Source organism: Sander vitreus, chromosome 6 (genome assembly GCF_031162955.1).
Source record: "Sander vitreus isolate 19-12246 chromosome 6, sanVit1, whole genome shotgun sequence".
In the NCBI taxonomy this organism is placed as follows: domain Eukaryota; kingdom Metazoa; phylum Chordata; class Actinopteri; order Perciformes; family Percidae; genus Sander; species Sander vitreus.
In genome coordinates, this window is record NC_135860.1 from 8,522,971 (window position 1) to 8,549,424 (window position 26,454).

The 26,454-nt window shown below is 40.0% G+C and overlaps 1 protein-coding gene across 1 annotated transcript; it reads left to right on the forward strand.

Moving 5' to 3' along the window:
- Positions 1–16,502: 16,502 nt before the first annotated feature.
- LOC144518935 (uncharacterized protein C1orf232) lies at positions 16,503–21,750 on the forward strand. Its single transcript, XM_078251817.1, has 4 exons — positions 16,503–16,956; positions 18,709–18,786; positions 19,049–19,155; positions 19,964–21,750. Exons 1-4 carry the CDS (start codon positions 16,876–16,878, stop codon positions 20,322–20,324), a joined length of 627 nt encoding a protein of 208 aa, XP_078107943.1. The 5' UTR covers positions 16,503–16,875; the 3' UTR covers positions 20,325–21,750.
- Positions 21,751–26,454: the final 4,704 nt, after the last annotated feature.

The window sequence follows — 26,454 nt, forward strand, 5'->3', positions numbered from 1 at the left end:
ATGTAATATTTGCTCTGTGTATCACTATGAACTATTGTATTGTCATAAGATACTCAAAAGTCACACAAATTAGTTCATAGTCACCTTATTCATATATTCAGGACCGGGTTAAGAAATCTTGTGGCTATGAGCATTTGAGGCCCCTCTTTGGTCAGTTTAAAACTGGAATGTTTTATCACCATGTGTTTGAAACCACATAAGGACAAGTTAGATATGACCATTTGACAAGAACAAGGGCATTAGAGAAGCAAATGGAAACACCAGAAAGGTTATTTTGATGCAAGCTGACAGACCAACCTGCCCAGTCTCAACCACAACTGTGGCGTTAGCGAGGGAGCTAATTTTGCTAGTTGCACCTCAGGGCTCTCCACAGGCTGCTTTATTGTTGTTTTCATTAGCACGTGGGGGAAGTTGGCCTTTAGGGATTTCTTGATCTTAATGGCAAGTGTCAATTGTGAGATCCCAAAAACAGAATCGCAGGAAATGCTCACAGGATGCGTCTAAGGAAGGGTTAGAAGAACTAGTTTGTACGACGTGTTGCCGTTTATATATGGGGATAACGGGGCGCATTTTCAGATAGTCTCTGGGATTGAGATTCATAGTGTTGCACTTTGTTGTTCACACGAAAAGTGACAGAAATAGTTGTGTTTAAAGTTTAAACCCTGGCTCTTTTCTCAACTCAAGACAGCTGACCAATTACAGCATGAAGTGTGTGTGAATTGCAGTTAACGGTTTTGGAAAGTTACAGAATTGGTCAGACGCAATCCTTCCCAACTTTGACATTAGAAAGGGGGAGGTTTCTGAAGCAGCTCAGATGAAGGATACTGGCAGCTGAACACAGCCCTGTATAGCCTACTGTATATTGAATGTGTATCTTGGTGGAGCTGGCGCAGAGACAAATTGTTTATGCACATAAAATAGAGTGTGTATATATATATATATATATATGCAGACCACAGTCCTGTTTATGTCCACAGGCAACATCAGGTCACATCTTAGCATCCATGGCTGAGGAGACGGCAGCGAGCACGATCCAAGCTGGATGAAGGTTCACTCTGGGGTGGCCTCTGCCTGGAGAGCTGACTGCAGAGAACACAGTGTCTCTCAGATCACAGACACCCCCGCCCTGCAGCACAATCAGCAGCATCCACTTTTATCTAATAAATAAAAGTCTACTTTTTAGTGATCTCGAAATTTGTTTGGTTTTTGAATCACTTTCATGGGCCGTAGGAAAGTTGCCATGCCCGAAAAACAAATATAAATTAATCTGACAATTGTAAAGTTGTAGTTTATAGGTTTGCTATAGCTGTTGGTGCTTCTTTATCTGGCAAGGTCAGTGATGTAGGAGGCCATGTTCTGTCTCCTAATCTCACTTAGTTTTTTGTTTTTTTCTATCTCCCTATGGCTCCCTTTTCGTTAGGATTTGCTGAAAAGCAGCTTATCTCTGGATTCGGGCTATTTGTTTCTCTATTTATGGACTCAAAGGTCTTGTCCCACTGGGTTTATGATCATTTTTGCTTTATGACTGTTGCTAATGGATGTCATCCATTTGGAGCAAACAGAAAAAGGAAAGTGTGCGGCAATATAAATATCCGACAAAACTGTAGAATTATATTTTAATACGTAGATTTCCCACTGTGACTACTTGCCTTAATACTGTGCAACACACTAGCAACATGCTAAACTAAGATGATGATAAATATTGTTAGCATTGTCATTGTGAGCATGTTAGCATACTGTTCAGATAAGGTAAAGTTCGTACAACAGATAAATGCTCCGAAAAAATATTTATTAGTGCAGAATCAGGCACACAACGTTTCGGCCCAAAATGTGGCCTTCTTCAGGTGGGCCGAAACGTTGTGTGCCTGATTCTGCACTATTAAATATTTATTCGGAGCACTAAACTGTTGTGCGGACTTTACCTTATTTGAACATTTACTTTTTTGTCCTGCCCCAGCAACTACATGGATGTGCACAACATTGTCTTTTTTTTGTTAGCATACTAGCATTAGCATTTAGCTCAACCTCATAGAGCGGCTAACATGGCTGTAGACTTCAAGTCTTGTTTAAACCCTATTAACATGGTGTTTTTTCAAATCTTACAACCATTCATGTTCTGTCACACAACCTCAACCTACCATCTGTTCATATTTCCCCATGCCACCAGGAAACACATGGAGGGAATCATGTTGCAAAACTTAAATGGAAATCTCTGGAGGAAGAAGTTGTCACTTAGTAAACCACAACAATTTTGTTATGCAAGTAAGTGCCTGCTGCACTGGCATGAAAAATATATAATATATAATATGATGCAACAATGTAGTTTATATATATCGATACCACATTTCATTTCAGAGCAAAAGTTTTACGTGTTGGATGTCATCCTTGTGCCTTGCCGGTATAAGGGATCAAAATTGGAAGCAGTAGCTTACTAGATCAGAGCAAAAAAATAATAACTACACACAATAAATAAAAAAAAGATGATGGTTTTATTCATAATAAAGCCTGCTTCCGGTATGTAAAAGCAAGCATCTGAGCAACTCTGTCATGAACCAAGTTTCGAAATGTAAATTGTCCTACAATAAATTTCAGAATATTTCAGGAATTCTGCTCTGTTTTGAGTAAAATAGTTACCTCCAACAAGTGGTTTAGTGGTGGAAAAACTGTCCCGCTGTTGCCTATTGTATGAGTCAAAACGGTCTCAGTATTTTCTGCATTCATTATCCCTTTTTAAAATCCCTCACTCAGTTTAGACCACTTTTTTTGACAATGAAAGCCTGAGAATGTTGTTTCAACACCCCACATGTTTTGATGGGCACATTTTTTTGCTGAGCTGCCGTATGAGAGGAGCAGGGACAGTGAGCTGCTGATTTCCTGTCTATATTGTTGGGGAATGCTTGTGTGAATACCAGTGGCTATAAAAGCCAGAGCTGGGAATAGACTGGGGTTTGGGAATTATAGAGTTGCTCAGTGTCTTATTTCTGTCATGAGCGGATAGAGATAGTGTTCTGAAATAGTCTCCCTGGACAAACTGATTTTCAGTCATCAGGATCCATGCCATGGTCAAGCTTTAACGTGTTGCATTTAATGTATTTATGTGAACAAAAGTGTGTGGGAGAGTTGTCGTTCCTCTTCTATACTCCTTTTTAAAAACCTCTATTCAGTTTAGTCTTTTTTCCCTTTCCATTTTACCTCTCCAGTATAACAGTGCACCTGCAATCTGACCCTAATATTTGTCACTCTGTAGGTGTTGTTGAGGGCCTTGTTTAGGAATAGATCACCTTTACCAGCTATATATCACGTGACGTATACATTCAGGCTATGTGGCCTACTTTTCAGCTGTGAACATGATCCTATATATGTCGTGACATGACACAGTACTCACTTGCGCTCATCTGCATAGGCACTTTCCATTGTGTACCATTTGACTTTAATCAATCTTTCATGTTTCTTGGGTCAAAACTAGAACTAACTAAAATATATTAGTTACATATGTTATATGTATATATATATATATATATATATATATATATATATATATATATATATATATCTTATATATATATATATCTTATCACCATAGCACACTTAATGAAGTAGCACCTTATCTGGGAATCACTCTGTGGCTAAGGTACACCAAGATACTAAAGGGCTCCTGCAAACTGTCTACTTAATCACTGAGATAATTATCCTGATATTTAATTATAGGAGTAATAACCTGCTTATGTAGCATTGGCTATGTATCACAAGCTGTCAGAAACATGCAAGAAACATTTGCTTTTACCTTGTCTGTTGGACAGCCATGCATTCAGGGTGGGAGCTGCTCAGTGCAGCTACAGTGTTCCACTATTGGTCATGAAGTTGCCTTATTGGAGAAATTATGGGTTCAGAATCAGCTATAATAGCCAAATAAGTGTGAACACATACAGGGAATTTGACTCTGGCTTTTTGTTGCTCTCAATGTACATACACAGAAATAGAAATGCGGCTAAAAACAAGGACAACTAAGCTTAAAAAGGTAAACATCAACATCTGACTTGTATGTATGTATGGTAGAAGTTTGTATATAAAATAATGCATATATACATATAAACATACATATGCATACACATACATATATACAAATACACACATGTAAACAAAAAACTCTATGAGGATTGTAAACAGTAATACAATATGGCAATACAACAAATGGTGCTGGAATAAAGTAAGAATTATTGTTGTGGAATGATATTTACACAATGTCTAAATGTAAGACATGGTTAAATGCCTTGCTCAATGGCATGGGGAAGTTATTTCTCATTAATTCTCACTCTGCCCAGATCTTTCCCAGTAGGTTGAGGAATTTGAACCAGAGATCATGTACACATATGTAATACAGTAAACATTGTTACTTATTGTAATCTTTAATAAGTTTTGGGGCTTCAGACTTTCACTGATTTCCTAGAGTCACACATTGCTGGGCTTGTAACTGCAGAGTGAGGGTGAACAAAGATTTAAGCCCTGCATTAAATACACCACACTACTAATTTATTTTGTCCTTGTCTGCATGTTGGCCTGCTTATACCTGCATCTTTATAGGCTTTTATACTGTATATGTGTTTGCATGCTAGAGTGTTCATTTAGTGTTCATAGCAAATTCAAAAACAAGCTGTAACTTGGCATACATTAAACAAATTAGTATTGTTTGCTGCTCGCACATGTTCCTTGAGTCCGAATGAAACACCCACTGCTCTATTTACTACCCTCTCTATCTACAACCCTTTCCCTATTTCTTTTTCTGTCACTGCTGTATCCATAACTCATCTGGCACCTGATACAGTTGCCCTTACATCAGTAGCTGTTCCAGAGCTTCACACCAAAGACAGTTGAATGATAGCTATAACCTTCTGATTCTCTCATTTCATCCCTCTGTCCCCACAAATTTCCTCATCTAATCTTCCCTTGGCAGCAGCTGCTTTTTCCCTCTTTGCTGATACAAATGAGTTACGCGCAGGTTAATTTTGGAGGGAACATTTGAAGACAGGTGTGCATGGATATTTGAGACTCGCGGCACATGGTGCACCACATGGATGCTGATCGCAAACTGTGAGACTGCATCCAGTTGGAACCGCCAGGACTCTCAGCACCAGGAAATTTACAGCCACCGCACTCTTGTAACATTTGTTTTGGACCAAAGTGGCTCTTTAGTGGTCAAAAGAAATGTCTGTTGATTGCTCTATTAAGATCAAAGCTCGAGGATTGGTGAGGATGAGAGGAGGCAGTTATAGCCTCTATGCTCTATCATGGCAGCATCAGTTGGTGCTATAAAGTTGGATGCGAGGTTGTGATTGAACGTTGCTTAGGTCATTTGGCTTTGGTTGCATAACGTGGTTCACAGTCATGCCCACTCGTACACTAAGATGCATATATGACATTGAGCGTGTTCATGTGCATGTACAGTAGATTACAGTAAGTTCTCTGCTTCTCCGATATTCTGGGTCTTTGATTTGTGCTGTCACTGAGCATGCTCAGTGTGGGTTTCTTATGTAACGCTGCTCTGACGATCAACTGTCAGAGAGTCAAATTCAACATCGCAAGGCCTGTATTGATTAAGATAATTTCTTTCTATGAGTTTATACAGGTTTATTTTTTATGATCTCTAAAAGCAGCCGATCTGTGGCAATGTGTTTTGCTTTGATTAAAACCAAAAACCCTCCTTTGATAACTTTTTAGTGCGTGATCAATGAAATGTACCTGTATGTGTCGACTGTACATGTGTAGACGTGTACATCTGTGTATATAAAGCGTGTGAATGTCTGGGTCTATCACATCTGTACCACAACATTTCTCTGTGAGCCTGCATGTGTGTTTTCTTCTTGGTCATTGGCTTTAAAATTCCTGTTGAGTGAAACAGCGGGCCTGCTGCCTCCAGCGTTGTGATAAAAACCTGCTTGTAACAGCTTCACAGCCGGTTTGAACAGGTTCAATCCTGAAAAGAAAAAATCTGTGCAAGTGCACAGAGGAGCACACAACCACATATACAGTTTAAAGAAAGTGTTGGGATTTGAAGGGGCAACTCCTTAAAAAAAGATCCTAAAGTGTCCTCAGGGTACCTTGGGATTGTGTACACAAACACATGCAACCACACATAAGCACATAAACACACATATGAATGCAAAAACGCCCATTTATCTGTTCCCACCCAGATGCAAGAACTGCATCGCAACAGCAGAACTATCGTAGCATGCAGACATTGACACCACACCTGTGTTGATTTCTGTTCTCTGCTATAGTTGGGTTTACAATCCTGGAAAGCAAGACGGCAGTCCTTTTCTAATTATTATTTACAGTCATAACTGAGAGCTTTTGTATCACAACAAGATTACGAGACTACAGCCAAGCCAGCAGTTCTGTGAGGCTGTACTTAGGCACAGTGGTGCTTTGAGCTAAATGTTACTGTCAGCAGGCTAACATGCTTACAATGACAATGCTAACATGCTTATACGTTCACCATCTTAGCATGTTAGCATACTATCTTTTGCACTAAACACAAAGCATAGCTGAGGTTGATGGGAATGTCATTAGTTTAGCAAGTATTTGGTCATCACCAAAATATTGGACACATTTTGAGCTGATAATAGTGCCACAGGAAAAGACATCAGTAAAGTTATTACACATAATCTTGTGGGGAACATGTCAACCAAATTGCATGGCAATCCATCAATAGCTGTAGACATTTCAGAAGCAGAAAAGAGAACCTCAGAGGAAAAGTCATGGGGTCACCCAAGGATAACAAAAACTTGATTAATGCTGATGAATAGACTGTGTTGATTTAGATAGATAGATGAATACTTTATTTATCCCAAGGGAAAATTTAGGCATCCAGTAGCTTAGATAACCATAACACAACAAACACACATACACACATGTCACTCACAGAGAATGTAAAGAGTGATTACAAAGGTCTGGTATGGACTGACCATGTGATGCAATGACCATGATAAGGTGCTATGGTAGAGTGTGTGCAATAGTGGTAGTGCAAAAGTGAACAGTGCAGGGATTGAACAGTGCAATGGCTTATTATTAAATATTAACTATGACTATGAAAAGACAAGAATGTAAGCATAATAGAATTGCTTGACAAACAAGACAAGAAATAATATACTTTAAGAACAATATATAGCTAAGTTATAAGATGCAGATGTTATGACCACAGTCCAGATTGTGTAGGAGGGCTAATATAGCCTATAAGACAGTCAGGTGTACAGCAGACAAAGTGATATAATGGTAGGGGCTGAGAGAGACAGGCTTATGCTGAAAAGTCAATTTCTCCACTCCCTCTTTGTGTGGTATTGAAGAGTTGGATGGCCCTGGGGACAAAGGACCTCCTCAACCTCTCAGTTGAGCATGACAGTGACAGAAGTCTGCCACTGAACATGCTCCTCTGTTTAATGAACGTGCTGTGTAGTGGGTGGCAGTCATTGTCCATGATCGCCAGCATCCTACTCATGGTCTGTTTCTCTGCAGTTGCTGTGAGTGACTCCAGCTCAATGCCAACAACAGAGCAAGCTTTCCTTACAGCCTGTTCAGTAGCCCAGCGTCTCTCTTCTTAATGCTGCCTCCCCAGCACACCACAGCATAAAACAGGACACACTTCAGCCTGACAAACTGTGGTCTCTCCGTCAGGTAGTCTGTTATCCAGGATACCAGGTGAGCATCAACCTCCATCTGCACAAGCTTGTCTCTTAATCTGACAGGCTGAATGGTGTTAAAGGCGCTAGAGAAATCAAAGAACATGATTCTCACAGCACTTTTCCCCTTGTCTAGATGACATTGCACTCTGTGTGTTAGGTATATGATGGCATCCTCCACTCCCACCTTCTCCTGGTATGCAAACTGGAGCCGGTCGAGTGAGTGAGTGGCTGACTTGGGGTCTGAGGATGTGAAGTAGCAGTCGCTCCATTGTCTTCATCATGTGTTATGTTAAAGCGACTGGCCTAAAGTAATTTAGCTCACTGGGATGTGGATTCTTAGGAACTGGGATGAGACATGATGTCTTCCACAGTGCTGGTACCTTCCCCAGTTGGAGGCTCAGGTTGAAGACATGCTGCAGAGGCTCCCCCAGTTCCACAGCACTTTCTTCTCAGGCTTTGAGCAGTCTGGGACACACTCGGTCTGGGCCGGCTGCTTTCCTTGGGCGAAGTCTACTCAGCTCTCCTCTAACCTGATACGCCGTGATGATGGGAGGAAGGGGGGTCCCTTTGTTGAATATTGGGAGGAGGGGTGCATCTCTGAATGGTGGCTGTAGGCTGAAGTGCATGGAACCACACTGTCTGTGGTAGCAGCATGGCGAGGGGTATATCAGCAATTGATTGTGGAGGTGAGCATGAGGGTAGGGGGTCATGAGGTAGACAGATTGGAGTAGGTGGGGGGTGTAGTGTGGGGGTCAGGCAGGCCATTGCAGTAGGAGCAGTGCAATCAAACCTGTTGTAGAACTGGTTGAGCTGGTTTGCCCTCACCACATCCCCCTGCTACTCTTCTTCTTGCAGCCTGTGATAGTTTTCATGCCCTCCCAGACATCCTTCATGCTGTTCTCCTGCAGCTTCTGCTCTACCTTCCTTCTGTATTCCTCCTTTGCCTCTTTCAGCTTGACCTCGAGTTTCCCTGTACGCACCTCAGCTTCGTCTGGTCCCCCTCTTTAAACGCCCTCTTCTTTTTGTTGAGGAGGTCCTTGACATCGCTGGTGATCCAAGGCTTATTATTTGGAAAGCAGCGTACAGTTCTTGTGGGAACTTCAATGTCCATACAGAAATTCAGTTAGTCAGTAGTGCAGTGTGTGCTTCACAGTTCCTGGTGTAATGCTGGCATGTACATACTGTACGTACACAAAATGGTAGCTTGGTTGATGTTGAGTTTAGATTGCCATGGATAATAATAAAATTAGCAGTTTTCCTTTAAAACAATCATGTTGTCGTAGCGTTCTTAGGAAAATCCTACAAAAGATGCACTGGTACCTCAGATCCTGCAGATGTGTTAAAAAAAAGAGTACAAACAGTAGTGTCCCCAGGTGTAGTTGTACAGGAAAGTTGTGACTAATAACCTTTAGAGTTCTTACGTAAAGCCAGAGTCTGAAGCCAAGTTTCTGATGGAAACATAACAGAAAAATCCTGTTTTGGGAAGTAAAAGGAATCGTGTATGGGCATTTTAGTGTGCGTTACGCAACAGTTGGCACAATAAGAAGCGATGGTGCCAAAACTCACATGTCTGCAAGGCCTTGGAAACATGGGTAGAACAGAGGAATGAGCGATGTGTTTGTGCAACCTGCACGGCCTTGCATGACATAACAGTTTGCTTTTAAACATGCATTTGTGTACACAAAGAGACAAAGAAACACAGTCACATGCATGTGCAACAGTTGAAAATGATGAAACAATCTGACAGGATTAGAGGAGAAAATCAATTTGTGATTAAGGAGCTCATAGATGTATTCAAACTGTAAAGAAGGGTCGCAGGCAGGCTCTCTCGTGTCTGTCCATTAAATATGAAGCTACAGCTAGCATTCAATTTAAGTAGCTTAGCATAAATGCTAGAAACAGTACAAGCTCACTAATTAACAAATCCTATTTAGTTTGTTTAAATCAGACAAAAACAGACAAGTTGTTTTACTGGAGGTTAAGTTAATGTCTTGGCCAGGAGCCAAGTTACCTTTTTTTTTTATATATCAATTTTTTATTATTTGTATATTTTTAAACATACAGAACAGACAAACACAATTGAACAAGAACAACCCTCTCCCACCCCCCACCCTCTGTGGTCTCGAGGAAAACAAAAACAGAAATCACACCTTGCCTAGTCACTCTCCTCTAATTCTTGTGATGCTGAGGTCATAAGGACTGATACTTGTGCTGCTGCGTTTCTCCATAGGTCTATAGTTGATGATTTGGCTTTGTTAATCCTTGCTGTAGAGAGCTCAAGCATAACTATGTCTAGAAAATATGCCAACCACTGTTTTATACAAAGAGTGTGTGGGGGGATTTTCTTGGTTGTGGTTCAGCCGGCTAGCCAAACTTTCTTCTGTCTCCCAAGCAGGTGTAATTTAGAGTCGTCATTAAGTAACAAAACAACCGGATCAGTAGGAAGTCGACATCCTATCACATCAGATATTATTGATGTTGTTTTATTCCAGAACTCATGCACCTGTTCACACCCCCAGACCATGTGCAGGAAAGTTCCAGTTTGTTCAGGTTGACAGAACGTGCAATAGGGAGTGGGAATGACTTTAGAGACGTATCTCTTCTGAGGAGTCCAATATGTCCTATGAAATATGTTGAAGTGGATCTGCTGGTGATTTGGCTTCTTGGAACAATGGAAAATGTTGTGTGCACAGATGTGAGTTGATCCTCGACTGCAAATTAGCAATGAGTGTGATGTGTGATGTATCTACACTGAGTCAATTTTTTTTAACTACTTGTATCTTCATTTTATACTTATACTTTATACTTTGTACTCCTCTACATTGCAGAGGCAAATATTGAACTTACTTACTTGTAATGCAGTATTTGTTCCACAGTGTATTGCTACTTTTAGGTAAGCTAAGGATCTTAATGCCATTAACAGGTTTCCTTTAAGAATGTACTTCCAAGTTTTTACGTAGGATTTAGCATAGTCTATATCCTTGACGTTACACTTCCGGGATTGCTCCGGTAACGCGTCTGTTTAACACTTACTGTAACTGAAAATGGGTTTATCTAATGACATTCCTCTGTTTACATTCCTGACCGGTCTATATTGATTGGAAAACCAGCCTGCCAGTTGAGAGGTCAGCAAACACTGACATCATCTCCCCTCCACCCACATCCCCCACGCAGTACTCACCGCTGCTTGCTTGTACAAAAGAGGTTACATAGATTTGCTTCACCCGTCTTCCCTTTTATCCACAGGATTAGTTTTTGCTAAACCAAAGTCTTTATTATTTCTGTCGGCATTGATTTACTCTGGCATGGCGAAGGAAAAAAAACGCTCATGTACTTTTACATTCAATGACCTAATATAGTTTGAGAGATAATGCTGGCGCTCCTTAGAGGAGGCCCAGCAGTTGTTTCTTATCTTTCACGTGACTTTGAACAGGCTTGCATGTTGTTGACACTGTGGCACCTGAGCATGTATATTATAAACAGATTCATTTACATGCACACTGTGTTCTGTACATTTTGTTCCATATCTCTGAAGCACAACACTGGAGCACAGGATTGTTTTACTGTCACCCCCTAGTGGTCAAAAAAGGAAGGCAAGGCTTATAACGCAACAAAAAAAAGCATGCATTGCATGCACACAATGCACATGCCATATGGACTCAGGGCACCCGCAGACATAAGCATGGACTTTATCATTTGGTTTATGTTAATGGTGAAAAGGAAGGAAGTGTTTGTTCAGCTCCACATGAGTCAACACCGAAAACAAATCTCTTTTGGTTGCCATGAAATTATCCCCAGATTAGGTTTACTTTTGTCTCACCCCTGCCAATTTCTGGAGTGCCACTTTGACCCCCTGTGTATGGGAACAAGCAAAAAGGTAATAATGGAGATAGGCTATCAAGGAAACATTCAAATATTACATATATTATTATGTACAGATAATATCAAGACATAGACTTCTTTGTGACAAAAGCCATTGACCCTCATTTACAGAGAACTTTGCAGTGGAAGAATTCAAACAAAGACACATCTTTGCTGGATACTTACTTACATAAAAATGAAACAGCCGGCTGTCCACCAGAAGACAAATTGTACAACTACTGCAATAAAAATGATAATTAGCTTTGATGAATGTTGTCAAGAAACTTCATATTAAATCAAATCAAAACTGCCGTGCAATAAGGTTTATATGATCACCATTGAAGCACTAAAAGCCCATTGTTTCTTCTTTATAGCTTTACATTTTCTTTAAAGACGATCTGTTTGCTACAGTGGCGCTTTTGCTCATGGTGCGTTTGTTGATAGTAATTATGACACATTTCCCTCACTACTTTATTAGCAGATTGTTATGTAATAATAAATTCAAGTTACTAATCACAGTACATTGGAATTATTAGAAATGACCTCATAACATCCAAAACCAGATGTTCAACACTGTAAAGGACTCTTGAGCCACCTTGTGGTAATCTAAGACTAAGACATGTAACAGTAATGTTTCTCTTCAGTATTTGCTTTTTATCTGAAAAACATCCAATCAGTAATTAATAAGCAAATACCAATGAAAGTAAAAGTTAAAAAGGTAACTAAAACAGGATACATAAAATAAGATATATGGAGAATTCACTGTCTTTATTTAAATACTGGCTCAGTGAGGTCACAATGCATCATGCTGTTGTCTCTATCACACCTGATCACGTGAGGCACTATTAGCAGAGATTTAAAAATAGATCAAATTAATGAATTGAGCACAGTGGGAATAATAAAATAAACAGCCTCAAGGTTAGAGAAGGCACTGTGTAATTAGAAAACATACTGGGGAATCTGAGTAGGGTCCGTTTGGCTATTAATTAATGAGCATGATGTGAAGAAAATTAAACAGAATATCTGTCTCTTGCTCCAATGTTGTAGTTCTACTCTGATACTCTCTGATTAAGTGGGCAGAAACATAACAACAGTTCTGTTTTTATGACATGGCCAAAACGTGTTTTGTGTAACAATATCGGCAATATCTATACTGAACTTGAAGGTGCATTCTTAATAATAATAATAATAATAATAATAATATATACTTTATTAATCCCGCAAGGGAAATTAGTATGTTTTCACTCTGTTGTTATTATACACATTACACACAGGCCTGAATTACACACACATGCTCAGTACCTACAGTTGAGGCCAAAATTATTACCCCCCCTTATGAAATTAGACAAAACTCTTGATTTCTCCATGGAAATGACCGTTATCAACAAGTGTTTATAGTGAATTTGTTTCCAAAATAACAAAGACAAAATGTCCACTAAGTTTGATTAGGACATGTTATTGATATAGTGAGAAAAAAATGAGACGTCCAAAATTATTAGCCCCCTGGCCATCAATAGTCAATAGTGCACTCTTTCTGAGCCACAACTGACAACCTCTTAGAGTAGTTCTTTACTAGGTTGGCACAGGTCTCCTGAAGGATTTTGGCCCATTTGTCCTTTGCAAATTGCTCTAGCTGGTCCAAATTGCGTGGTTTCTGAGCATGGACATTCACTTTGAGCACCTGCCACAGATTCTCAATAGGATTGAGGTCTGGGCTCTGTGCGGGCCACTCCAGGACCTTGGTTTTGTTATCCTGTTGGACCAATTTCGATGTATGATTTGGGTCATTGTCTTGTTGGAAGACCCAGCGACAAGGCTAGATTACGAGCATATCATCCCTCAAAATTTCAACAACATTTTCTTTTTTCATGATGCCATGCACCCGAACAAGGCTCCCTGTGCCTGAGGCTGCAAAACAGCCCCACAGCATGATGCTCCCACCACCATGTTTAACTGTGGGAACTGTGTTCTTAGGGTTGAAGGCCTCTCCCTTTCTTTGCCAAACATAAGCAACATCCATGTGCCCAAACAGTTCCAGTTTAGTCTCATCAGAACAGAATTTGTCTCCTTGGCAATGATGCAACGTACAGCGGTTCTAGACACTGTGACAACGCTTGGAAATGGCAGTATAGCCTTCCCCCTTATCATAAGCCTCCACTATCTTCTTTCTGAGCTCAAGACTGATTTCCTTTGTCTTTGGCATGGTGAGTAAAAGTAGTCCCTCTCAATAATGTGTTCAAGTGCCCTGTTCCTTGGAGTCCTTTTATGCTGATTGAATGCTCAGGTGTTGTTAGGAGCCAATTGACTGCACAGGTGTGGTTTGAAAGCTGATTGGTAAATTAGGTGTGTTTTAAAAGCAAAAATTCACATGGGGGCTAAAATTTTTGACCACCCCATTTTTCACTATATTTGACATAAAGCAAGCCTAAAAATTTATTTTATATTCCAAAATGTACCAAAAGTTACTAAATAGCACTGGTGAATGTTTGATTATATAAAGTTGTATCAGTGCTGCAAACATTGGGAAGATTTTTAGGAAAATGTTCCGTAATTTCTGGGGGGCTAATAATTTTGGCCTCAACTGTATACATACACTAATGGAGAGACATCAGTGTGATTAGCCCACAAAAAGGTAGCATGAGCATTTGGTGCCTTACTCAAGAGTACCTTGGCACTGTGGAGGAGATAAACTGGCACCTCTCCAGCTACCAATTGACTACCATACTTCAGTCCATAGGGGGACTTGTACCAGCGACCCTCTGGTTCCCAACCCAACTTCCTATTGACTGAGTTACTGCCACCCTTCAGAAAATAGCAGTTTGACAAAAAGTCCCACTATTTTGAGGTATTTGTACTTGTACATATTAAGATCTTAATAAATATGAACATCTTAGAAAAGTATGCATAGTAATAGATTAAACTAGATTCCACTGTATATAAAATAATTAAAATGAGCTCCACCTCGGCCAGCAACAACGTTAGCATACGTTAATACATGTTATTGCATCAATAATAATAACATTACAATGCAAAATACACAATGATATACCACTCTGAACCACTGAAAGTGGCCACTGGCCATTCAGCATACAAAGAAGTTTTGATTCGTTAAGTACATTTTATTGCTATTTTATCTTAAAACTTTAACTTAAGAAGATCTTAATACTGCTTCCGCCACTGTCTGCAGGTCAAATAAAAGATGAAATCATAATATGCAAATACATCTATGTACTTTATTTAACGTATGAGTGAGACATCCTTAACTTTTAACTATTATCTTTTTGATGCAATAGTCCTGTATGACATAATGCTCTTAAACTTCACTATTGTGATTCATGCATGTTTACATTAGTGATAAAATCCTAAACATCTTCTATATTTAACGGTTGTTGAATAGATAATCCTTTTTGCATTTATAACAAGACGTATGCAGGTTATTAAAGAAGCGTTAAAGAAGCTGCCTTTACAATCCACTGCTTTGGTGCGGCGTGTTAACTCTTTCCACTCTGAAACTTGAGCTGTTCCGGCCACAACCAAACTGGCTGCTCTTCAAATAACAGACATCCATCAGTCTGTGTGCATAGACGTGTCGTCCATAGAACTGCATTCATTATTCATGCTGATCTTATGTATCTGCCCAACCTTACAGCTTCATTACTGTCCAACTGTATGGTAATCCAAACCAGGAACAGGAGAGCTATATAAGATTATCATCAAGGCTACTGTGTATAGCTGTACATAAATGTATGTCAAATGCTACATTGCAATTGTTATATTCAATGTAGAGTTTTTGCAATGCCTTAATCAGGACTGCAATTAAAGAGATAATTGAGACATGTCGAGTTAACTAACTATTAATTAAGTTTCTTTTGCGAATGATCAGATCCACGTGTGTTTCTGTACTCGGCTGTATTGTTGAGACTGGCTGGTGAAACCCAATCAGTCATCAAAGCTTTATACATCTCTCTTTATCTACACGACACTCGACGACAACCGTCTCAAGTTGCCAAGCGACCAGTCACAAAAAAAACCTTTGCGGTGTCCCTGAAACTGATTGGTGTTTGACTGATATCCTGAGGCAACCAGTGAGAGCAGAGGAGGAGGACTTGCAAGGAAGTGGCCAGGTAACAGGTTGCATGGTGAGATCAATACATCCATGGGTGAGATGGTATAAACTTGTGTTTCCATAAATAAACTGAAGGTATGAACGTGTGTGGGTAGAGTCAATTCATAGGGAATAACAGATCAGAATACAAGTAACACATGTTTCTAAAAAATGCTTTTCCTGCATTGTAATTTGCCATCTGCTGAGGTACATTAGGAAGAGTTAAGGATGGAAAGGGAAGGTTTTTTCTTCAGTTATGAGAAAACATAAACTTGCTCAAGCCGCTGAGCTGCTGCAGCATAAAAACCATCCAAGTAAGCCATCTGAGCATAAACCTGAAATATAAATAAACATGACAATACTGGTTCCCTAACAGCTGTGTGTGTGTGTGTGTGTGTGTGTGTGTGTGTGTTCTTGTTTAACTATATTTGTGGGGTCCAAAAACCTGGAATACAGTATACTTGTGGGGTCCGGACAGCTTTGTGGGGTCAAAATGCTGGACCCCACAACTTTAAAGGGCTGTTTGAGGGTTAAGAATTGGTTGTAGGATTAGGGTTAGATTTAGGTTATGGTTAGGGTGAGGGTAAGGGTTAAGGATAGGCATTTAGTTGTGATGGTTAAGGTTAGGGTAAGGGGCTAGGGAATGCATTATGTCAATAATGGGTCCCCACAAAGATGTGTGTGTGTGTGTGTGTGTGTGTGTGTGTGTGTGTGTGTGTGTGTGTGCATCAGAGTTAAAGGAGCCAGTCTACCAACACTGAAATATGCATGAGGAAATCTACACCTGTTTCCAGGTAACCAAGGCAGGGATTCTGAACCGTGACGCTGAATTTTGTGTGTGTGTATGTGTGTTTGTGTGTGTGTGTGTGTGTGTGTGTGTGTGTGTGTGTGTGTGTACACCTGCGTGTGGCGCATGCACGGACATCACAGCATCCTAGCTTTACCTGTTCAGACACTCTGTGGGGACGAAAGCAGCTGTCAACTCCGTTGACTTGATGAGACAGACATAATCTGAGCAGGAGAAACGCTATGAAACTGTGCGGGCCTCGAAACTGAACTGGTTCCCTGTGCTACTGAACTACCGACAACTTTTACACATGGAAACAGGTCAAATTTGGCCCAACTGAGACGAGCTGAAGCTGGAAGCGGAGACTTGGTGGAGGGTGGACCACAGAGGCATAAAGAGGTCTTCACAGGTCGTGCCCTGAGTTTTGAGTATCTATTTGTGCAAGTATGAATCCAGTGTGGAAAGTTTATAAGAGCAAAGTGCTGAAGACCATTAACCCTGAGTATGAGGAGAACACTGCTGAAGAGGTACAGAATTTACAACTTTCTCCATCTTACTCGGTCATTCATATGCATATATTAAAGTGTCAAAAAGTTGCCGTGGTTGTTGGCATTGAAGTCAGAAAGTCACCAGGTTTTGTTTCCAGATCATTTTTTATTCATCACAGGGTCAGATGAGCCTGCTAGGCTGTTTTGTTTTCTGTGCAAAGGGAACTTTAAGGCAGAAGTTAGGCATACATCACCTACAGTACTTCCTTTTGCATATTTTGGCAACTTTGACTGCCAACTGAATTATTAACTGATAAAAAACTGTTTGTAATTTATTATTAGCATGCAGATCTTCTGTTTCCAGTGTCAAATATGAAATCCAGCAGATGTATTCACTGCACCAATAAAGCAGCTTGTAACTGAAATACTGTACCTCACGGCAACATTAGAAGGCATGTAATCAGTTTCATTTTTACACATTTTATTACTGTACTTAAGTACAATTCTGAGGTAGTATTTCCATTTTATGCTACTTTGTACCTCTGCTCCACTACATTTCCGAGGGACATAATGTACGTTTTCCTCCACTACTTTTATCCAAACAGTAACACTATAGTTACTACTTTTCAGATTAAGATTTTATGTTGATAAATTTAATAAACATAACACATTGTTGAAAATTAAACAAGTGGTTCTCCAATCTATTTGGCTGGTAACACCTTACACACATTTCCTCTTGTAACTTTCAATGGCTTCATTTGAATAATTGTTCGAGGCCAAAATAGTAAGAGGTAAAAGTATGCAATATTTCAATATTAGAAAGCAAAATAGAAAATTCAAATAAACTAACACATATTTGTGTAGCAGATTATTGTTTTTCTTCTTTTCTGCACCTTTAATCATCTCACTATGCCCCAGATTTATTTTTGCAAGCCTTACGTTGGGAACCACTGGATTCAAGTTATTACTACCAAACTGTATACACTGTAAGTTATTTAAACTAGCTACACCTCCACCAGCTACAGCAGTAAAATGCTGCTTACACAGTCATTTTCTATAAGTGTGAATTTGAACAAAAGACTTTTTACTTGTAATGGAGTATTTTACATTGTTGTACTTGTTCTTTGATTTCCTTATTTGACTACTTTTTCCACCACTGGTTTTCATGGCACCTGTACTCCATTCAGAGTTTGCTACCAACAAAACAGACACAGTGTTGTGCTGACCAAGATCTCTGGAAGACTCAGAAATTCGATCATGCACGGGAGCTGAACAAACGGATTAGTTGGCATTCCACTGACTGACTGACATGAGTGGACGAGACAGATAGTCAGGGCCTCTGGGTGTACTCAGACCAGCCACCTGCAAGTCTCTCGCCGTGCCAGGGACGGCGGGGAAATGTTTGGAGAGATAGTTTCCTTTTGGAGGGGTGTGCAGAGCTGTTATTTGAGTCGACATTGCTCCGTGGCACTTGCAAAATAAAAGTCGACTTAAGTGTATCACTATGACCTCATGTCAAAACATACACTGATGTGGAAATACTTTTGTAGAACAATCAAACAATTTCCAAAACCGCTTTTACTTCAGGCTCCAGCAGTCCATGTCTTCTATAGTCTCGATGGACATTTCTTGATGTGTGTGTCTTGTTCTGGGTTTTCTACAGGTTGTAGTATCGACATTATGCACTAGATGGCGACCAAGGTGCACAAATCCTGTGCATCTGTATTACTGTAACATCAAGGCATTGCTGTTTGGCCATCCATTTTGTCTTGCTTTTTGCTGCTGCTGCAGGTCACAGAGGTGGAGAATGATATGAGTCCTGTGCAGGAGGATGAGGGACCCAACGCTGTAACCCAGCTGGCCAGGAAAGTATGTAATTTCATATATAAAAAAATATGTTAACCCTAGAAAACACATACAGTTTATATTGTGGTCATACAACTGTTAAATGTACGCCACATCTTCAGTGTTGTGTCAGTAATGAATAATATCATAAGAGGTTGTAAAATGAATAAAGAAGGTCTTTCTCTACATGTATCAGAAGACCATTGTTCGACGGAGCCTCTGAAACCACCTAAGTGTATACCTACTTTGACCTTTGACCCCTGCGTGTGGTTGGTTGTGTGTTCAGATGCAGGGGGCCGGGACTAAAAGCTGGAACAGGCTATCATCTCTCTTCAACAAAGACGATGAACACCAGCTTCTAGAGGAGACTGAAAGCCCGCCAGTCCCCGACCAGTGAGTGGAAATCTTTCTCTTTTGTTATCTGTTGTCTTTCTGCCTGGTCAGATGTCGTTATTGTACCTTGTACCATCTGTGGGGTTTGTGTTGAAAAAATTGGGCTGCTTTGTGGAACTGTTTTTTTTTTAATAGTTTCTGTGTGTGATATGTATTCAGAGTTTAAGGAAGTCCAAATAATGTTGTAGATTTAGTTAAAAATCAGTAGCAGAATGTAACTCTGACAAACTGAATGACAAAAAAGGAGGTCTGATCAAAATATGACATAAATTGCAAGCTTTGATTTGGTGAAATTCTGGGCTAAATTTTGATTGAAAAGTCAAAGTTTAATAGACTTCTAGGTTAGATATGACTGTTGCCTTAACAGCATTTACTGTAAACTATGTTGTTAGTAGACATTTTGGGAAGTATCTGCTTATTTGCTCTCCTCTCGTCAGTTAGATAAGAAAATTGACACCAATCTGTACGTGGAAGTGATATTGAGTTTCTCGTTTAACTCTGAAAGAAAGCGGATAAGTGTATATTTCCCAAAATGTCAAAAAAGCAGTCAACCCTTATTTTTAACCAGTTTTTCCGCCAAATTATGCTTGTTTTTTTCTGTCTTCAGAGCAGTTCAGCCTCTAAGAAATGTTTGTTTGATGTAAACTGCAATCTATTTACTATCAGCCAGTATAACTAATAAGTAGAGCACTAAAATCTAAAATCAGAAAACCTAACACATAGTTGACAATGGTGAATTCCAAGCCAAAGCACTCACTTATATTTGACGGACTCCCAAATTGAACCCTTACTTTCTCTGAATCTACAGTCCACTTGCAGTAAAGCCAGAGGAGCCTCCACGACCCACTAAGCGCACAACATTCTGGGATAGCTTCGCGGCCAACTGGGCTGCCAAGAAGCAGGCGGAAGCTGCGGCCGCTGCTGCTGCAGCGAACGAGGCAGCAGCAGGTCAGGGTGAGGAGGGGGTGACAGAGACCGGAGAGGAGGAGAGCCAGGAGGGGCAGATCCCTCAGGGAGAGGAGAGTGAAGGAGGAGGCGGAGGAGGAGAAGGACGGAGCAGCAACAGCTTCTCCAAATACGTCTCGCTGGGAGGAGGGAGTGAGGACACATCCTTCAAGTGGAACTTTGTCACCAGCAAGCTGGCAGAGCTGAAGTCCAAGAACAACTAGCTGCTCATGATAAAGAAATCGGGAGAATATAAACAATATGATGAAGGGGTTAGATGTAGGATTGTGGAGGAAGTTTATGAGGAGGCTATATTTTACACAGGATGTCCTATAACTGAATTGTACAGCTATTGTAGAAGTCCCTTTTTATCTGAATTATTCAACTCATGCATTGTCTCCCATACATTTAGTTTTAAAACCATATTACAATGAACAAAAGAGTTACATAAACCAATTTCTTACCGTATTTTAGGTATAATCTTGAAAAAAAAAGAAATTTAACTTTAAAGAGCGAGGAGGGGTTATAATATGAATCATGGCATATTTCAAACCTGCAAATTAAATATCCCTTGTTCCTGGGAGACACAAAGTTAGGTCCTGGAGATACTCTGCAATATACCAATACTTACTTCTACTATACCATTACAGAATAAAATGAGTTTACTTTACAAACGGGACTTCTAAAACTGCTTGTACTAAAAGAGAGTTACGCTAATTAATGAAATTCTTTATTATTTCAAAGAGGCGAGGTGGGAGTAAGATGCGTATCTGCCTATAGAGCTAACTGCTGTCTCTTTACCAGCGGGAGACACAGCATGTAGCCGACAGTGTAACAAGTGATCAGAGGTAAATACAGCAGATGTATTACTTTATCTGATGTTGAACCTGGTGCATAGGCTGCACAACATGCTCGATGGTGTTTTAAGCCCCCAGCGTCTCCTTCCAGGCAATGCTGCAACCGTTGCCTTCAAGGCACCTAACCCTAACCTTAAACTTAACCATAACCATTACCTAATCCTAGTGCGTTGGGGGCTTAAAACACAGATAAACGCACAACACAGCCCACTTATTTTGTGGGTTGTGTGGTGATATCTACCTTCCCAACGTGCTTTTTAAACCACAAAGAGGTGCCTTCATACCTGTCAGCAAACCTGATCTAATCTGTAACCGGATTAAGAGATTAAAGGTAATGATAGCTAGATTAGTTGAGGATTATCTCACTTAACCTGCGCAGAGGGCAGGGGATTTCAGTAATGAGATTTGGCAGTGCGACGTAACTATTACATAATATAAGCATTTATTTAAACCACTTTTTCTCTCCTCGGACATCAGGAAGGGGAACTGTGCTGCACAATTATATGAAATGTGTGAAATATGAATGTGTGTGTGTGTGTGTGTGTGTGTGTGTGTGTGTGTGTGTGGTGAGATCATGTCAGGTGCATTGACATGATGATTTAACTGACTTTCATTTTCTGATTGTGACTGAGACTGTGCAAAGTGTGAGTTTTTAACATTCCTAATCTTGTGACATGAAAAAAGGAGGCTTTAAATATTATTTTATCTCAGATTTTGGTTTTCGTCTCGTTGTACGTTTTATTTTGCTGTTTTGTTTTTAACGGTATGCTATAATAAAGACTACTGCACTTAACATTCTGACAAAGCATGAATGAGCAAATGTAATTTTCTTTCTTCTGCCAAACAGGCAGACAAATGTAATCAATCCTTTTCTAAACTTGGAAGAAAAAAGTGTTTTTATGTTTTTCTTTTCATCAAGACAGAACCAAACCATTTGATGCACCTACAATACAAATGTAGTGGTAAGTTTTTTAGAGGAGAGGTGAGAGACTGAGACATTTTTTGCAGCTTTACAACTAATGCAAAGCAGACTGAAGCTGAAACAGGGCCTAAATAGTAAATTAAAACTAAAGTGAAACCATCCATTCAGTCAAGAATTCCAGACAGACGTACTCACAGTCAGGGGCACAACTTTGGGTTCAACATTGGGAGGGATGAGCGCTCCACTTTAGAGCACAATTGAAATTTTGAATGTCAAACACTTCATTTTCTGCATTTTTCAGCAACAATTTGTGCCTTTTTTGCATCAATTTATGGCACAAATGTCTTTATTTATCTAATAGGGGAATGCACTGGCTGCTAATTTTGAATATTGTAAATTACGCCTATTACAATAATGAATGCCAGTAACAGTGATACAGACTAATGGGCCGTGCAGTTTTTAAAGCCTGATCACTTAATGATTCTGACCTATAATCTGTTTAACAAGATTCATCTCCTCTCCGCCACGTGTTATGTTCTTCCAAACACTAGAGAGAGTTGACTCTGGTTAATGGTTTTTCTCAAATTATTAAGACAACTTTAAAGAGCGCAACAATTATTGACAGACACAGCCAACCAGCCACCCTAAACAAATGTGAGGGACTAGTTTTCATGTCCAGAGAGTTGCTCAAACGTCAGGGCCTAGAAAAACAAGTATGAGTTACAAGGAGTAAACAGTGTTTCACATTTTCTAATTATTTGATTTTTCTTTTCTTTTTTTCCCAACAAAAGTACATCTCATTTTAAAATGAAAAACATCTTTGAAATTCATCAGAAAAAAATACAGGGGCATGTAACACATCCCGTATTTTCAATTGTCTTCTGTTTTTTCGTCAGTACATCCCCAGAGCCTCTGATAGACATACTGTATATGCATGTTGCACCTGTGCTGATTGACTCTTCAGGCTATAAAGGAGGAGAGGTGGAGAGGAGCGTGAAACCAGATCCCTGCAAACACCAACGACAAGTCCTTTTTGTTCTTTTGAAGTTACTTTATTTTCATTTGAAGTTGGAAGACCTATGTTTAGGCTTTGTTCTGGGTTACTTAGGTTTAGGATTGTTTTGGAGCAAAATGGACCCTTTGATTTTTGGAGTTTGGTCTGGGCCTCCATTTCCCTGTTGTCCGGGGTGGCTCTTTAATACAAAAACTAAACAAAATGTGTGACAAAATCAACAGAAACACCAGAGCATGATTTTAGTCTGTATCCAGTCTGTTGTTCCTCTAACCCAGTGGTTCCCAACCTGGGGTCCAGGGCACCCCTCAGGGGGGCGGCAAAGATCACAGGGGGGTCTTTATCTGGTTTGAGGTTGAGGTAAAAAAAAAAAAAATTTGCACATGTTAAACAAATTATGATAATACACTAGAATATATAATGTATACAAAAGTCTGTATGGAAACTATATTTTTGTTCTCGCTTAAAATTGTAGGCAGGCTACTTAGTAGGCCAAAACCTCCGGGACCTCTTAACCTGGGACCCTTGCTGTCATCAGGTCAGCTGCTAGCTGCTATCATCCTAGTTTTTCCTCGTTTCCAGCATCACTATTTTATGGGGGGGGGGCGGTCAGCTTTTCTTAGACATGAGTAGGGGGCCAAGGAAAAAAGGTTGGGAACCACTGGTCTAACCAGCAGAGGGCTTCCTTTACCTTCTGACTGTAAAAACATTTGTCTCCTCTATTCTTCTATCTTGTTTTAAAGCCTGTTTCTGGATCACATTACACTCTAAAGCCACCCTTTATAATTCACTGTCAATAATACTCAGATTTCTCTTTTTTCCTTCTTTATTTCCTGTTTTTCCCCTGCTCTACACCCATTTCCTCTCTTACTGTGCCACGTTTCCTCAGATACAACACTGTTTCCTTTTCAATTCAGGGGCCTTTGTTGACATTTCCATTTTTTAATTTGACAGTGCGACCTAATAAAAGGTGATGATTACGTGAGCAAGTGCACCCAAAGCACGAGTTCATGCTTTTATAGCTGACCAGCCTCCATTATTTCCATGTGCTTCCAGTGTCAGTCAGATTTCAGGGTTGACACTGTGGATCCTGTGAAGCTCAGTGAGTCTCAGTAGTTTTGTCCTGAGTTCCACAGTTGTCAGTCTCAGTTTGAGTCAGAGCGGATCTTCCCCCCACTCACAACTTAGGGACATGTTCAGATTTTTTTGGATATATTTATGTAACTCACCCAGTTTCTCTGTCAGAGACCATGTGAAAACAAGCCCGGGAGGTACATTTATTCCACAAAAGCTGATTTTCATCATGAGAATGGCTTGTTTGGGGGAAAGTGAATGCTGCTGACACGCTGCGTGTGTGCAGGTCCATGTAGCGGTTTTATCACGAAATGGGGTTTGTTGAGCATGATAGCATCGGAAACGGAACAGTTATGGGTGGCATTTTGTGCAGGGGGAGATTGTGGTGTATGAGAAGTCTGTCGTGGCTTGAGTCACATTTAAAATCTCAGGGGGCTCTGAAATAATGATATAAAATAATTGATAATTTTTATTATCAATGGGGAAAATATTTTGTTTGTTTGGTTCATAAGCTGAGATAAAAAAAAACTAAATACAAATACTCATCTCAGCAGCTTTTCACATACTCGTACTACATTATATTGTACTACATATTGTATTACGTTATATAGGCTTTTCTGTGGGTTCATCATAAAATGAGTCATTTGATTCATTGTTAATAAGAAAATATCAATAAGTGAAGCTCATACAGTTATGCTGTTGTGGGGCAATTACAACAGATAATCAAGTTTGCCCTCAAGTGGCAATAAATGACAGTTTTCTGGATGGAGATGAACATTAATATTTAATGGTTATGATCAGGATGCCTAGTAATAACTTCCTAACCTAATCAACAATGTTTTTTTATTTTTTTTTATTAAGTTATAAAGTGTTTAGTTTTTAAGTGATAAATTACACAGCATTTTATGAAATATTTTACTGTCGCTCGCTACTGCAAAAAAAAATAATTAATTGGCAAATGGAAGCGAATGTGTTTAGCCACATTTCTCATAGAAATGAATGCGATGTGAATTTTGGTATGACTGCGCCATCACTCTCTTGATACATTTCATTCATCAGATGCAAAACACTTGCCCTCCAACACACACACACTTGCATGCACGCACGCACGCACGCATGCACGCACACACACACACACACACACACACACACACACACACACACACACACACACACACACACACACACACACACACAGGAGCAATTTTAGGATTCAGTGTCAAGAACATTTTGATATGTGTCAGGAGGAGCCGGGGATCAATTAACCAACCCTTTGTACCTTTTCCACTCTTGTTGATCAGAATGAAAGTCCTTAATAAATCCAACTCGATCATGCACACATGCTCACACACCCAAAGGTGTCAGTTATCATTTGTCTTCTCAAACAGGTGTGTGCGTCACCCTGTCTCTCTGATCCAGTGGCCTTTGCCCTTCAGCTCACTTTTGGCTCTCAGTAAGCAAACATTCCCCCACGCCCCTTCTACACAGAAAACCATTCACACTACTTTCTTTTTTTCCTGCTGATGAACATCGATGACTAAAGTGCTTTACACCTTGCCCTGGGCTCTGTTTCACACACTGTAATTACTTCAAACAAAAGCAGCCCGCAACGCTGTGTGAGCCTGCGTTAATTGTTGCACATAGCCCACAATGCTTTTCTTTCTCTCTGCTGGCTCATCTTGACAGGCGATGGTTAGAGAAGATAACAAGTTTAATCTGTTTATATCCATGATTGTCTTTTGTGGTGGGATTACATTTGTGATTATGATGATATACGACAATAACACAGTAATTATGGTGACAGGTTAATGCTACAAAGGTGGAGTGGCTCTGATTAGACTTTTCTATCACATACTTCAAGTTCAAAGCTGAAATACACAAGAAAATTTAAATTAGATTTGTATCATACATAGATGCTTTCTTTATCCTTTGAAGCAAATTTTGGTTATCCACACAACATCACGTGAGGTCAGTGGGACCATTTTAGAGGCATAGTGCAGAAAGATGAATTTGGGTCAAACTACCATGTGATTATGTTGTAAGTTGAAGTTGTATTTCCAGCGTCTGTCCCTTTGTGACTCCTCTTGGTCAACTCGAGTTGTAAACTATGCAGCCAAAGTGACCAGACTGTGCCAGCTTTGTGAAAGTTTCTCCTCAAGAATACAGCTCAAGGTCTCAAAGTTGTTAAGCTTATAAAATAGCATCAGTCAGTGAGAGAAAATGTAGCCCTGAGGTGTCGTCTTTTCGTTGGCCCCTCAGCTTGTTTTGTCTGTAAAATCTGAGATCAGTAGAGAGTCAGGGTCGGGCAGAAGATTTACAGGTGAAGGTATGGAAAACAGGAAAGGTAATATTTGACTTCACAGACACACACATTTCTTACATAAAAGCCCTCAAAGACAAACAGACATGTCTGGTAGCACTCAGGTATGACAACAGCGTCTCAACAGACACGGTGACTCATACACTTACAGCAGCTGTCCCATCTGGAA

What these genes read in the sequence shown, in the direction of transcription:
- LOC144518935 (XM_078251817.1), top strand. Translation starts at nt 16,876, where the DNA reads ATGAATCCAGTGTGGAAAGTTTATAAGAGCAAAGTGCTGAAGACCATT. An exon ending in AGGAGAACACTGCTGAAGAG is followed by an intron (nt 16,957 to 18,708) that starts GTACAGAATTTA and finishes CTGCTGCTGCAG; the next exon opens with GTCACAGAGGTGGAGAATGA. An exon ending in AGCCCGCCAGTCCCCGACCA is followed by an intron (nt 19,156 to 19,963) that starts GTGAGTGGAAAT and finishes CTGAATCTACAG; the next exon opens with TCCACTTGCAGTAAAGCCAG.